This window comes from Suillus paluster (genome assembly GCF_016628075.1).
Source record: "Suillus paluster strain FC165 chromosome Unknown EDB91scaffold_184, whole genome shotgun sequence".
Taxonomy (NCBI): Eukaryota; Fungi; Basidiomycota; class Agaricomycetes; order Boletales; family Suillaceae; genus Suillus; species Suillus paluster.
In genome coordinates this window covers 15928-31081 of record NW_024537744.1, presented here as the reverse complement: position 1 = coordinate 31081, position 15154 = coordinate 15928, and the positions used below count along the sequence as shown (strand labels likewise).

The 15154-nt window shown below is 47.0% G+C and overlaps 4 protein-coding genes across 4 annotated transcripts; 2 read left to right on the top strand and 2 right to left on the bottom strand.

Moving 5' to 3' along the window:
* Positions 1 to 5740: 5740 nt before the first annotated feature.
* EDB91DRAFT_1064219 (uncharacterized protein) lies at positions 5741 to 6265 on the bottom strand (the record flags this gene model as incomplete). Its single annotated transcript, XM_041314673.1, has 2 exons — positions 5741 to 6052; positions 6098 to 6265. Coding segments are annotated over 2 exons (480 nt in total), but the record flags the coding sequence as incomplete, so codon positions are not given.
* Positions 6266 to 7413: 1148 nt separating this feature from the next.
* On the top strand, positions 7414 to 8302 carry EDB91DRAFT_1256320 (uncharacterized protein; the record flags this gene model as incomplete). The annotated part of the gene is made up of 3 exons (XM_041324144.1): positions 7414 to 7573; positions 7638 to 8045; positions 8124 to 8302. The coding sequence occupies 3 exons, from the start codon at positions 7414 to 7416 to the stop codon at positions 8300 to 8302; spliced, it is 747 nt and encodes a 248-aa protein (XP_041169441.1).
* Positions 8303 to 11092: 2790 nt separating this feature from the next.
* EDB91DRAFT_1256317 (uncharacterized protein) lies at positions 11093 to 13029 on the top strand (the record flags this gene model as incomplete). The annotated part of the gene is made up of 5 exons (XM_041324143.1): positions 11093 to 11284; positions 11335 to 11595; positions 11651 to 11739; positions 11787 to 12022; positions 12071 to 13029. The coding sequence occupies 5 exons, from the start codon at positions 11093 to 11095 to the stop codon at positions 13027 to 13029; spliced, it is 1737 nt and encodes a 578-aa protein (XP_041169440.1).
* A 798-nt stretch (positions 13030 to 13827) lies between these two features.
* On the bottom strand, positions 13828 to 14178 carry EDB91DRAFT_1256316 (uncharacterized protein; the record flags this gene model as incomplete). The annotated part of the gene is made up of 2 exons (XM_041324142.1): positions 13828 to 14121; positions 14173 to 14178. 2 exons carry the CDS (start codon positions 14176 to 14178, stop codon positions 13828 to 13830), a joined length of 300 nt encoding a protein of 99 aa, XP_041169439.1.
* Between the last annotated feature and the right edge of the window lie 976 nt (positions 14179 to 15154).

Here is a 15154-nt window from a genome sequence, read left to right as displayed (position 1 = left end):
CTGCCAGCCGCTCCATCAGTCGAGGCACCAGTAGACTGGGGTCAGATCCAATCTCCCGCTCCCCACATCCCGCCCCGATTGTCATGGGGGAACCCACTCGCATCTGTAGGATTATCCACCACCCCAACCACAGGCCCGTCTGTCCCCATAGGCATCTTAGGGCCAGGGACGACTACCATCACCCATCGGGACATTTCGGACGCAATCCACGACAATGTCGAAGCAGAAAGGAAGTACACGAAGAGCTTGCTGGATCGGATGCAGAAGGAGATCAATGAACTCCAGAACAACTACTCAGACCTGGAGGACGAGAACACGAACCTGAAGGTCAGGATAATAGACGCAGAGACCCAAATCACGGCTTTGCTAACCTCGTCTACGACGTGGACCTCGGGTGGTACCTCTGGGAGTTCGAGCTCTGATCTCAAAATGGCGAAGCCAACAGAGTTCACTGGAGAAAAGAACTCCATAGATGTTGACGCATTCCTCACTCAGCTCGACATCTACTTCGCAGGTTACCCCGGAGCCACAGAGAAACAGAAGTGCACGTGCCTAGTCTCGTTCTGTAAAGGAGCTTCTGCCAAGTGGGCAGAAAGCGTTACACCCATGGCTCTTAGTGGTGTGCTCGGCTCTTACGCTTGCGTCAAAAGCAATATGAAGGTCATGTGGACCACCATCAACAAAGAAGAGAAGGCGGCAAGGGAGTTAGAAGCTCTCCGACAAGGGAACCGCTCCGTTGCGGAGTACATTTCCCTTTTCCGACAGAAAATTTCCTTCTGTCACTTCTCCGACTACGAGTTGATGCGCAAGCTTCGCTTTGGATTTGACCAACGGGTTAGGAACCAGTTGGCCTATATCCCGCCAAACAGAAAAGAGACGCTGGAGCAGTTGATCATGGAGTCGCTCATCATCGGGCAGAACCTAGAAGAACTTGACTATGAAAAGAAACAAGGCTGGACGCCTCGTCGTCAATGGGGTCAAGGGACTGCTGCAACATCTGCACCAGCAGCACCCAAAACCACGTCGCAAGGAGGAAACACAATGGACGTAGATGCGGCGAAGACAGCAGGAGGATCCCAGCAGCGCGAGGGCCCGGGAGAGTTCAAATGCTACCGCTGTGGCAAGGCCGGGCACATGGCCAGAAACTGTTTCGGAACACCCCTTGATAAGGGAAAAGGGCCAGCCGTCCGTGCCACCAAGACAGAGGAACCAGTCGATAAGCCGCTTACGTTGGCTGATATCGAACGCCTCGTGAACGAGAGGATCGCCCTCTCATCCATGTATAACCCAGAGAAGGTTGCGGAGAAGAAGGGTTTTTAAAAGGATCGAAGTTGACTGCGAACTTAGATCAGAATCATTTTTCCATTCTCGGTGACTCGGCAATTAGGTTTACAGAAGTATCAGAAGTATGTTCTGGAAATAAAAAAGAGCATTTTTACTTGCCAGTTACATTGGAAGGAAAACACAAGAAAGCAGCCATTAACGCTCTAGTAGACTGTGGAGCGACAAACCTCTTCATCAGCGAAAAGTTTGTCGAAAAGAATCAGGTCCAAACCAAACAGTTGTTGCGACCAATGTCAATCCGTAATATTGATGAAACAGACAATTCTGCCGGACCAATTACGAGTTACGCAGATCTGAAGCTTACGATAGGGGATCATGAGGAAGAAGTGGCCTTTCTGATCACAGATCTAGGAACCGATGATGTTATCATTGGAATAGATTGGCTACGATACCACAACCCCAGTATTGATTGGAATGCGGGAAGGGTGGCATTAGACCGTTGCCCGGTTAAATGTCAAGAAGCCAAGGTCAAGGACAAAAAGACCAAGGTGAAGAAACGAAAAGCCATGAACTATTCGATCCTTTCGGTGTTGCCCGAGTTGATACCGACAGAGGTTGACGAAGATGAGGATATTGAGGAAGCCTCTATCCATCATCAGGTTCAATCGAACAGCCTCAGCTCTAAAATGCAAGGACATGTGGGTACTATACCTGTCAGGCTTGAAAAGGAAGAACAATCGGACCTTGCTACTACTGTTGGTCAGAAGGTGCAGATCGAGGAGATAGAGGACGACGATTCACCACGAAATGTGTGGATCAGGTACAAAAGCTCTGTAGCATCAGAGTTAGCGCAACAGGAGGAGAAAAAGAAGGAAAAGAAGCCCATAGAAGAAATGGTGCCAGACTGGCTCCATGACTACCTTAAGGTCTTCTCCGAAGAAGAATCTACCCGATTCCCCGAGTCAAAAAAGTAGGACCATAAAGTAGATCTCAAGGACCCTAATGATCTCCCTCCCAATGCAAAAGCATATCCCCTGTCACCCGTCGAGAACGAAGCATGCGAAAAGTGGTTAAAGCAAGAATATGATTTGGGACAACTGAGAGATTCTGAATCTCCAGTAGCAGCTCCTTTCTTCTTTGTTGCTAAGAAGGACGGAAAGCTCAGACCCGTCATGGACTATCGGAGGTTAAATGAGAAAACCGTCCGAAATGCATACCCTCTTCCTCGTTCTCAAGATCTTATCGATCGTCTCTCCGGTGCAAAGCTCTTTTCGAAAATGGACGTTCGATGGGGTTACAATAATATCAGAATGAAGGAAGGAGACCAGTGGAAGGCCGCCCTCAAAACTCCGTTCGGACATCATGAGCCAGTTGTCATGTACTTTGGTATGACGAACTCCCCAGCTACCTTCCAAACAATGATGGACCAAATCTTCCAAGATCTAAAGGAAGGCAAGGTCGTTGTAGTCTACATTGACGATATCTTGGTTTTTACCAACGAAGATGTAGAGAAACATCGGAAGGTAGTGTGCGAAGTACTACAAAGACTCCAGGACAATGACCTCTATCTCAAACCAGAGAAATGTTCCTTTGAGAAGAAGGAAGTAGAGTTTCTCGGTTTGATCATCAAAGATGGACACGTCTCTATGGATCTAGTCAAGGTCAAGGGAGTTCAGGAATGGCCCACTCCTACTTGCGTTAAGGACATTCAACGATTCATGGGATTTGCGAACTTTTACCGTCGATTCATTCTCGGATTCTCGAACATTGCCAGACCCATGAATGAACTCATCAGGAAGGATGTGCCATGGGAATGGACGGACAAACAAGAAAAGGCATTCAGAACCCTGAAAGACAATTTTACTTCCGCACCAGTACTAGTTATGCCAGATGCAAATAAAAAACAGAAGATAGAAAGCGATGCATCTGACTACGCTACTGGTGGTGTATTTTCTCAACTGGAAGACGATGGACTTTGGCACCCGGTGGCCTTTTTTAGTAAATCAATGCAGGATGCAGAGAGAAACTATGATATCCACGATAAAGAACTTTTAGCCATCATCCGTGCATTGGAAGAGTGGAGGCATTATGTGCAAGGCACACCTCACCCGGTAGAGATTTGGACAGACCACAAAAACCTCGAGTACTTCATGACGAGCCAGAAGTTAACTCGTCGGCAAGCAAGGTGGTCCTTATTTCTTGCAGAATACAATTTCACACTGCAACACAAACCGGGGAAGGTTAATGACACTGCCGACGCTCTGTCCAGGAGGCCAGACCACAGAGGGGGGGTAGAAAACGACAATTCCGATCGCGTGCTTTTAAAACCCAAGTTTTTCCATATCAAAGCCGCAAAAAGAGGTCAGATTCTGATAGAAGGAGAACAATCGCTGTTAAAGCGCATCAGAAACTGTACTGATCTGGATCCGGAAGTCCGAAATGCTATTGAAACCCTTAAGAAAGCCCCTGTGCAGTTGCGAAGAGGATTGGAAGAATGGAATACCGAAGATGGACTCATTCTGTTCAGAGGATTGGTTTATGTTCCCAATAATAAAGAAATACGTCGCTCGGTGTTAGAGATCTTCCACGACTCACCCGCAGCTGGACATATGGGACGTGCTAAAACTCTCGAACTCGTTTCTCGAAACTATTGGTGGCCCCAGATGCAGAAATGGGTCAATGATTACGTAGATGGATGTGATCGATGCAAGCAAACAAAGGTGTTACCATCTAAACCCCACGGACCCTTAAAGCCTAATGAAATCCCCGAAGGTCCATGGCAGATGATTAGCTGTGACCTAATAACTGATCTCCCCGTATCAGAAGGCAAAGATAGCATTTTCGTAGTAGTCGATCGATTCACTAAGCAAACCCATCTCGCACCCACAACCAAAGACGTTACTTCGAAAGGAATCGCGGACTTATTTCTCCAATATGTATGGAAGTTGCACGGAACACCAAGGAAGGTGATTTCGGATAGGGGAACACAATTTGTGTCCAAATTCATGCAAGAAGTCTCGAAAAGATTAGGAACCAAGTGGTCCATGTCAACAGCATATCACCCTCAAACAGACGGACAAACTGAACGAGTCAATGCAGAAGTAGAACAATATCTTCGACTCTTCACGTCCTACCGTCAGAATGACTGGGTATCATGGCTCCCTATTGCAGAATTTACACATAATAATTCCGTTACAACTACTGGACATTCTCCATTCAAAACCCTCTACAGCTACAACCCTGAATTCGTCATTTCCCCTAACTCCTCTAACACAATCCCTCTAGCCGATGAAAGACTAGCAGAAATGAAGGAAGCACAGGGAGAAGCCAAGGCAACGCTAGAAATAGCAAATGACCGAATGAAGCGGTTCTATGATCATGGAGTAAAAGACGCACCTATATTGGAAGTTGGACAGAAGGTTTGGCTAGACGCCAAAAATATCAAACAACGGTGCCCAAGTCAGAAGTTGTCGGATCGCCGTCTTGGCCCTTTCGAAATACTTGAGCGAATAGGCGATTTAAACTACCGGATCAAATTGCCACAAACATATCAGATCCATCCGGTATTTCATGTGGGATTACTCACACCCCACAAAACTTCCACACTAACGCCGCGAATCGCCCCCATACGTCCACCCCCAGAAATAGTCCAATCTGAAGCAGAGTATCAAGTAGAACGAGTAATAAGCAGCAGAATACACCGACGGAAACTAGAATACAGAGTAAAATGGAAGGGGTATCCATTGGAAGAGGCGACATGGGAAAGTGAGGAAAATCTGAAGAACTCCCCCAGATTAGTCAGCGAATTTCACGCCGCACACCCTGATGCTCCAAAATCGCATCGAATCGCTTGTTCTATCATTCCAATTCTACAGACACCAGGTTTCCTCGAATGGAGACAGAAAAATATTCGACCATCCTATGTTCGCGAGGATGCTCACCTTAGAAAGGGGGTAATGTCACGAATTCCCAATACGAATCATTTTTCGTTCCTCGGCTTTCCGCCGGCTACTCCAAATACCCGAACCGGTCACGTGACTTCACTGCCTGTCACACCTTCACCACTTCACATGTCACCTCCTGCTTCTCCGATTGGTTCCCCAACTCCACGGGCTAGAACGATCTCGCTTCCAATAGAAGCACCGGTCGGAGTTTGGGTAGCTATTTAGTAACCATCTTACTCATTCGCTTATATATCATGATGTCATGCTCAGTCATCCGCAGCATCATACGACTCTTTCTCATTGGCTGATTACTTACAGACTCAGATATCTCCGATCCAATGTTATGTATATTAGTAGGTTAGTTAGCGTAAGTGCTCCTTAGACTTAACCTCTTCGTTTCCTACACTTGTAGTGACTTAGACATTCACGCTCAATACTATCTTGTTCATCTATCCTCTTGACCGAGTCCTAGTGGTTGTGATCTCGCCTTCATCATTATTGGTGAACGCTAGTCATAACACTTTGCTCTCGAAGGATAGAAGGTGAAAATGCTGCAGAACCGAGAACGTTGCTGCAGTTCGAGGCTCTGAGATGGTTGCCGGGTACCACCGCGCGTGTAGTAACTGTTTGTACCAGACCCGAGCTGAAGCGCAGCCACAGAAGTCCAGCGCGATCTCATGAACACCATCAAGTCCAATGACGACAAAGTCATCACCAGCAGAGGGAACAGGATTGTAACACTTTTCTCCAGGGTTATGGCCGAGTTGGATGCAAACTCTGAGGCTTTTGAGCGCGATGCGTTGAAAAAAAGACCCATTCCACATCTGAATATGATCAGTGAGACATCAGCACTGAAGCGTGAGACATACCTCGATCCTATGCAAAGGGAGATAAGTGTGGTTGCGTAGCGTGCATGCATTGCAGAACATTTGAATTCCAAAACAGTCGCAACACCGGAATTGAGGTGATACATCACCACACTGACAAGCGATGCCCTCTGATCCATGTCCGTTGAGGCGCATCATTTCATCCAGAAAACTTTGACGTTCTGGAATCCATGCGAGTAAAGGTGCATCCTTGAGTCTACTGAGTTATCACAACTCAAAGAAAGGGAAGGAGAATACTCACTGCTGCAGTGCGTTTTCCCAAAGGAGTGTCACTGACAATATCTTCTGTGATGGCTCCAGCATCAAAGCCCGAGTCACCAGCACACCCGACCTCGTCATCTATGAAATATGTGTTGTTAGTAGGCAAGTTGTCAGGAAGTCTCCCTTCAATGTAGCTTGTGTGTAAACGTGTGCTACCTTCATTGGTAATTTCTGCCACACGAAATCATATAAGGGGTCGTTCGGGGTCGGTAGAGGGAGGGACAAAGGGCTCGCGCGAAATCGCCAGCCTCTTGGGGGGGCGACCATGGCGCATGTGTACTGTAGTTCAATGTATTAGCTCATACGGTTCGGGCAGTAATACAATCCCAATTCCGCGTTCGGAAAACCTCCCCCTGCTGGCCACCATCGAATACACAGTGGGATCGAACGTTCGCATTCAGTTGACCGATTGCTAAACTCATGGCGGAGATGCTGATACTTCGTGCAGTAAGTAAGCGCCCCACCTAATATGCACAGAGACTGACCTTCCTTTACGCTGATGCAGAATCAAAGGCCACATGTTTTGGGCGACATGACGTAAACTGAGCCGCGAGAAGGATGAAACAGGGAAAGAACCCCAGAAGTGGTTCTGGTACTGGGGCGTCGGCCATCAAACTTAGTAGTAGGCTAGCTGATTTAGTAGCTGAACAATGTCAGCGGCTCAGAGCACAAATTCATTTACTTACCTGAGACCATCCATACTTGAACGTTTTCAGGCTTGAAGCTTGAGATCTGAGAGCTTTGAATGGTGCCCTCTGAGATTAGTCAAGCCAATTTCGCACTTGCTCAGATTAGTCAGCAGGTTTGCACTGGGAAAATTCGTCTGGTCCAAGTCTCACTCACGATCAGTGACAGTTAATTCCAAGGACTTGTCTGCAACTCTCGAAGGTAGTTACATCTCTCAAATTCTCAAATGATGGAGTGATCCTCCATATCGCGAATTCCTGACCCTACCGGCCCTCCAGGAGCTAGATAAATTTTCTTGTGGCGAGTGATACATCACCCATATTACTTGAAATCCAGCTGAACTCACCGTCATGACCCAGAACTTATTTTCGTCCATTCAGACAGACACCATGGTATTTGTCCGACTGGACGGTCTCATCGAATTTCTCCAATGTCTCTCCCTTGAGGATAGCAATGCGTTGTCCAGGGGATTGGGCATTGGCATTAACACTAGCGGAGAGACGCCTGATGGTGAATCACTTCCATTTGGTTCCTTGAGACTACCATGACTCACATACCTTTTGCAATGATGTAGATACCGTCACCACTGAAACGCCCCTGCCCACTCCCCCCGCGGCTTCCGATAATTCCCCTGCTGTCACTGTGACCAGCATGGAAGTTCCCATTCCTACTCCCTCTACCCCTACTGCGGCTGCTCCTGCTATTCCTGCTGCCTCTGATCCTACCATTCCTACTACCCCGGCTCCTACTGCGGCTGCTCCCACAGGCCATACCACCATCTTGGTTGAGTTCAACGAATATGACGACTCTGATGATGAGGATTCAGCCATGGCAGCTGCTGCACTTGTGGATAACTCCATATTACATTTTCACCGTGAAACATACTTCAATGTGCCCGCTGTGGGTACAACAAGTGCAGCAGCGAGAAATCGATCTACTACACAGTTGGGTCTTTGCTACCTGCTGCCTCACTTGAGAACAAGTACGTTCGACCCTAAAGGGGATTGCTACTGGGGAGTACTAGTCTCTGTCTAAACGACCCTAATCAACCCTACCACAGGTAGGATGAGGATTCGCAGAAATGTGGAACAAGCGCAACTAGTGGAACTCAAGCGGAACAAGCGGAACCCAAGCGCAACTAGCGGAACTCAAGCGGAACAAGCGGAACCCAAGTGCAACTCAAGCGGAATGGAAAGGAATGAAACAGAACTCAAACGGATAAAGCGCGGAACGTACTGATTCGTTGGAACCTGTGGGTCAAGTCGAAGGAAGTATATCACAAGGTTAGATTTATAGTGGGCATAAGTCAAAGCGGTCCTCTAGTAAGGTGAAGGAAAAGTGGGAAGGTAAAAGATGGGATTCAATAATAAACACCCAAGCCCTGAGTACCACTACTTATAGGGAACATTATTTTCAAGGAACAGTAGGTACAGGTAGTAAACTTCTCAGGAAGCGGAAGTGAAGGCAGGCAGTGCACATGGGCGCAATACTCCGCAATAGGGGTCCGTGCCATAAGGGCATGTGTCAGTGTGATCTGGATAACGTTAGAAGCAATGGGAAGAGAGATACAACGTACCAATGAACCTGGAAGGACGGGGACAGGACATGCGAAGGTTGTCCGACAATGCGCAGGAATATCGGATAGTGCGGGCGGGTTCCGAAGGATGCGTGGGAATGCGGAACGCATCGGACGATGTGCGGGAAACGCGGAACGTGCGGAATACACGGAACTGATGTGAGACGATGTGGAAAGGATGGGGTTTTATGCCTACAGTGGGGGAGTTCCCCACACCGCCGCCGATGCCCAGGCACCCTTCTATTGTATCACCAGGGGTCGATACATTGGCATCTTTCAGGCTGGTGAATTTTTTATTTCGCATTCTGTGTTCTAATACTAATTTCTTCATTGCAGGGATGCTACCAGTCCGAAGGTGCTTGGCGTCTCCCGCAGTATCTTTCACAAGGTGGACAGTATCGAGAAGGGCATGAACATCATGAAGGCCGCGATAGAGCGTCGTGATGCCATCCAGGTATTGTAATTGTAGCACGTAGTTTTTCAGAGGATGTGTTATGTTATAGCTGTCAGAGGGAATCTGTGTGGAGGTCCAGTGCATGAGTATCTCTCTGCTTCAGGACCTTGAGAGCGATAGTCTGTATTGACAAATATGTTTATATGCGGAAATGAACCTAAGCAGCGGCCTCTGCAACAATAGCCTCCCATCTTGACTTCGCTTCCTGTCTCGACTTCGCCTCCTGCATGTGAAGTAGCAACCGAGCTCTTGCAGTCTTGACAAGCTCTAAGAGGGTCGGCATATTGGGCTGCCAGTGGTGAATTAGCATAAAGACTGGTCCGAAGGATTCAAACCTACTCTGTTGTAGTAGCAATACTCTACGGACACTGGGGAAGGAGGTGGTGGTGGAGGGATTACTGGAGCAGGCCTGGATGGCATGTTCATTGAGCTATACAATGGTTGATTTTAGCGATCGACATGTTCTGCAATGAAGACTCACCTGCGAGTATGTAGTAGTTGTTGGGTAATGGTTGAAAACTGTAAGAGGATGGTTAGTTGAGGTTAAATCAAGGAAAGGTGGGATAAAATCGCATAAAACTCCAAATTAAACTCCTACATGAAACGGTTCAAAACTCCTACACACAAATTGAGTATCTGAACCCACTTACGTTCAACCCACATTCCCGCACATGGCACGACCACGTCTATACAACACTGAAGAAGAAAAAGTGGAGGCCGCACGGGGTCATCGGCGCGCTTACTATGCACGGTACACTTCACTTTATCGTCATATTGTCGATGGCAGAACTAAATTCAACATTCAGTAACCGTGATAGGTTATGTGCGCAAAAACGGCAAAAAATGGAGGAAACATGCGAGGGAAAGGAATACAAGTAAGACACTTACCGCTTGAAATCACGACATCACCTAACTTCTGGCCTGCACAGTGACGGTCAAGCGCAGTGTGTAGGAAGGCCACGTTTGCATCAAACCCCTGAGCAGAAAGTCAAAGCTGCACGCAATTACCGGAAAGAATATTATGATTGGTATGTCATCTTTTGCTTACCTGGTTTGAATGAAGTATATCCACTCATTTCGCATCTAGTCATCGTGAAGAAATCCGTACTAAATATCGGATCAAATCAGATTTAAATCAGTAGGTCGCCCAATTGTATATTCTCACCTACTCAATCAATCACTTACTACTCGGGCAGTATGAGTCTCAAACCGGCGAAGCGGGATATGAACAAGACAAACAAGACAAACAAGACACGCTCTCACAAAAATAAATGGTATGTCATGTTCATCTCGGCAGCTTTTAATAACGTTAAATGATCTTAAGGGCCAGGCTTTGCGATGATATTGATGCGAGCCTGCAGGTCTTGATTGAGTCTTCTGAATCAAGCACAGTGTTGGTAGAGGGCCTATGCACCCACTTCATAGCAAACCCAGATCAGCCTGATTCATTGAATGTCCTGCGGTCCGCTCATGATGGGTTGGAAGACCTCCTTCAACGTGCGCAGTCTTTGGAAAACGATGTTATTGACAAATGTGGGATAGGCCAAGACCTTAGTTGTGCGCAGGGTTCTGTGACTCGTGTTCGAAGGGTTCTGGCGGACTTGAATGATGTGTTTACTCACGCTATGCTTGGTGTAGACTACCTAGTGGAAGCACACGCGAACTGCAGACTGAAGCATCAAGTTACCCAAGACTCAAACAAAGACATTATTCCTTAGAGTCTTAGTAGACAGTCCAAATTATGATAACATCCCATATCTGCTATCCTCATCGATCCACCTATCACACATTCAATCACGCATCATTGTGCATAACGGAAAAGGCCGAACTGAACTTGAAAACACACCTGTGGCTACGCATTATTGGCGTCTACTTGGCAATTTTCATTTGCCGCGAGCTCAAAGGTATGTCGTTAATTATAGATATACGTATGAGGCTGAATATTAAATGTTAGATGGCACCACGTACCTGGGTAACTGCCGACCAACAATCTTTCATCATGACATATCGTGACGAATACCTCGAATGGCAGAAAAAAGGCAACTACTCTAACTTTTGGCAACCGTTCTTTGAAAAATGGGAGGAGCAGTGGCCTCCAAGGGCTTCCCTGGATCCAACTGTCCCTGTGGGTCAGGCGCTGACAGTGGAACAGTTGAAGCAGGAGGCTGAAATCAGGGCGGCAGTTCAGACGGTTAGTTTCTTCTTTTACACGCGTTATTTGTTGACTTACACCATGTTCAGCGTTTGATGGTCAAATTGTGTAATGACAATGGTCATTCAAAGGTTGCCCACAAGGCAAATGCTGCAGGGAATTCAGTTGTCAACAAACTTCTCAAGAATATCGTCAAAGGCCCAACAACGACCCAAATGCGTCCCCTTAAGGAAAGCGAAGTCTATACCAAAAAATATTACGCATCTCGAGTCCAGCCTTGCGTAAAAGATGAGCTAAGTGCCATGAAAGAACAACCTGATGCCCCCGATCTGAAGAAGACAAACCTTCGCGTGATTCGAAAAACATATTGCGCAATGCTGGGAGAGTGAGTCTGCTGATGTGAAGGAGGAAATATCGCAACTTGCCAGAGAGATGAGGGAAGCGAGACATGAGGCAGCGAAGGGGAGAGAATCATCTGAGGCGACCAATGAAATGTAAGTGTCCTTCTCTTCCCGTCCCACACTTTACTGATTTAAGACAGAATTGTACTGAGATTTACGGAAATTCTATCAACGTTCTTCGGAGAGCTTCATGAGGCTACAGGATGGACTTTCAGTGTCCTGCTCGGTGGGCCTGACCCATCCAATGGAGGCACAATTGATGTCAGCAGCTTGCATGTAGGATCAATGAAGCTCGGTAATCGCTTCAACCAGGCGTTCGCAAATTTCAACGACAATGTTATGGTACCCTACTATGAATTCGTTTCTCATGTTTTTCGTACGTTTTTCCATGTTATACTCTCTATATTGCGCTGACAATGTTTAGCTGAGGCTGGGATTCTGAAAGAAACGGTTGCCCAGAGTCTTGAGGGTGAAGATCTACTCCGCTTTTCCGCCGCTCCAGACGATATTCCCACAATGGAGGATTTCTCTACGACCATACCATCTGATATATCACGCCCCCCATCCTTACAACTAGAATTAACACCAATCATCCCTTCTGCGCCACCTGAAGTGGATTTCTTCAGCAACTTGCCTCCCACTCCTCAACATAATGAGACTGGCCACGAATTGGAATTGCCCGTTCTCCCTATGCCGGAGGGGTACATTCCCTCCCCTCCTCCATCTCTACCATATCTAGAGGGCGTGTTTCCCTCCACTTCTATGTTTTTTAATCCGAATTCAAATCTTGACTCTTTCGACGATGCTTTTCGCGAGATGCAGTCCCAGGATGCCATGGCGGAGATGCTGTGTTCCCCTCCCCGTATTTGTTATCAGTTCGACCACTCTTCCCCTGCTCGTATTGGGTATCAGTTCGACCACTCCATCAGGTCCTCGTCACCCACGCTGACCGCTTCCTCTGCGCCTATTATATCAAGCTCCACCACGCCAGCTACGAGTCCCTCTAGGACGGTAGTTACAACTCCCTTGGTAACACCTACTCTGACACCCGTTATGTCAAGCTCCGCCATGCCAAACTCCACCATACCAGCTATCACCCCCTCCAGGACAATGGCTACCATGACACCTAGCCAAACCATGCCAGCTACTTCTGCTACAACCGATGTTGTCCTCACTCCCGGTCCGACCCTCTCACCAGCTCATGCGCTACCACCGACTCCGCCGATTTTCAAGCAAAGTTCTGGGATGACGGCTGATCCAGTTGTCCCTATGGATTCCAGCAACATAGACGATGCACCTCCCGCTAAGCGTCAGAAAAAGAGTCAATATGCTCGTGCATGTGTAAATGCAGTTGAGCCACAGACTCTCACTGTCACAGGCTGAGGTAAACATCAACGATTCGAGTCAACTCGAGCTGCCGCTGCCAACGCTATTGGTTGAATATCTCAGTGTGTTGATATATTATGTTTTGAATAATGCACAAGCATACATATATAATTACATATTGCGAAATTTAATTTTTGATTGTCTTGGGATTGTGTTTCACACTTAAGACTTGCCTTTGAACGCAAACATGCGAATTGCCGAAGAACTGTCAATGTAGAGTTGCGTGAGGGGACAAGCACTTCAAAGTCAAGTCTGTTTGCCTATTTAGGACACACAGGAAAACATATTAGCCCCACTGAATTTTATTTTGTTTCGCCCATTTTTTTACAAGTAATTTATGGGTAACAGACTGACAATGAGAGAAATGAAATAAGCTCACCAAGTGATCTTGCACTGACACCAGCGGGAATTCCTGTATGAGAAGGACCAGGACAAGAGTACAAACACGCGGATGAATGGAGGCGTTCTGCACATTGAAGGCAGAAGTCGGGGGAACATGCGTTGTCGAAGACGCGTCAAATTCAGACTCCGTCTCGGCTCTGTGGCGCTTGTGCCTCACACCTAGAGTGCCCATGGGAATTCCTGCATGACGGGGACAGACAACAAGCCAGGCCAAAGTCAGCATAGCACTAATAAGTGGCACTACAGACTCTGATAATGAGAGAAATAAAACGAGAGAATAAAATGAGCTCACCAGATGATCTTATGGCGGACCCACCAACCAATACACAGCGACACCATCATAATCCCGTGCAGCCCCAACAACAACAACCAACCAGGTAGTAATCCCCCCTCTCAAAAATTCGCACCATAATCGGATGGCTCGTCTAGTGATACAGATACGATTACGCGTACACCTCTGAGGAAGTATAGGGCTGCTGGAAGTGCTGGGAGTGTGTATACTGCTACTGCTGGGGGAACACCAAGGGTTGAGTATAGGAGTGGGAGTGCTGCGGGTGGTAGGAGTGTAGGTGGTGGAGGGGAGAGGTATGTGAGTATGGGTATGAGTATGAGTGCGGGTAGTGGAGGTGGCGCTAACAAGTGGCGCTTGAACGCAAACTCGCGAGTTGCCGAAGAACTGTACAGGTGCTGAAAATAACATGCTGACAAATATAAAGAAGGGGAACAGTGCACCTGTACCTGCATGAGGCGATAAAAATACCGCAGCGTTGGAAATAAAGGGCTGACAAATACAGAGAAGCAAGGATCCAAATCAAAGTACCAGCTGACAAATATGAAGAATCAAGGTACAACCAAAAGAACGGAGGGAACAATCAAAAAGAACCAAGAAAGGATCGTGAGAACCAGGAACGGGCTAGATGAAGGCATCACTTTTGGATTCACCAGTGATACATCACTGATACATCAGCTGCTATTGCTGTAAGGACGCTATGTAATGTAGTAATTAATGTATTACAATTTCACTACTACTGTAGGTTGAGTAATGTATTATTATCACAGTATAGCCTGCAGAATGATGAAAATGAATGAGCATAGCCTTTTTGTATGTCGCTGCACACGCGCTACCATGCAGTGAAAATGAACGGGAACTGATTCCCGATGATAGCAAATTGGTTACAATGCGGTTCGTGTAAACAGATCTTATGTCCAACAGATAAACTAGTGCTTTAGATCAGCAATGACTTAGTGAGAACATTCATAGAAGATACTCGACAACATACATGCATTAATATTGTACTTTTATGGGGCCTTAGAATATCATCCAGCACCATCTGAAACAATGGTCGAGATGGAATGAGCGAAGGAGTTTATCTCATGCTACTGTTGCAACCGCTGCCGCCAATGGCTCAGTTATAGTAAGCTTCTCAAGAGCATCCTCGAATTGGTCGGCATCGCTGTTGTCATCTTCCTCCGAGTCTTCCTCCGACACAGACCCCTCTCGTCATCCAGAGGTTTGTCTTCAAAATCAAGCTGGCACTCCTGTTAGTACATCTCACTGAAGAGAATCAGCACAACCTACTACTGGATCATAGACCGCTCTAATGATTAGGCTGTGACTTGCGGTGAGTTTGTGAAACAGAACTGAGAAGATGGCAGAAATGCCACTCTATGGCCCACGTGACATTTTAATGGTCAAGTTTGTTCCCGGTCTGCCCATGTC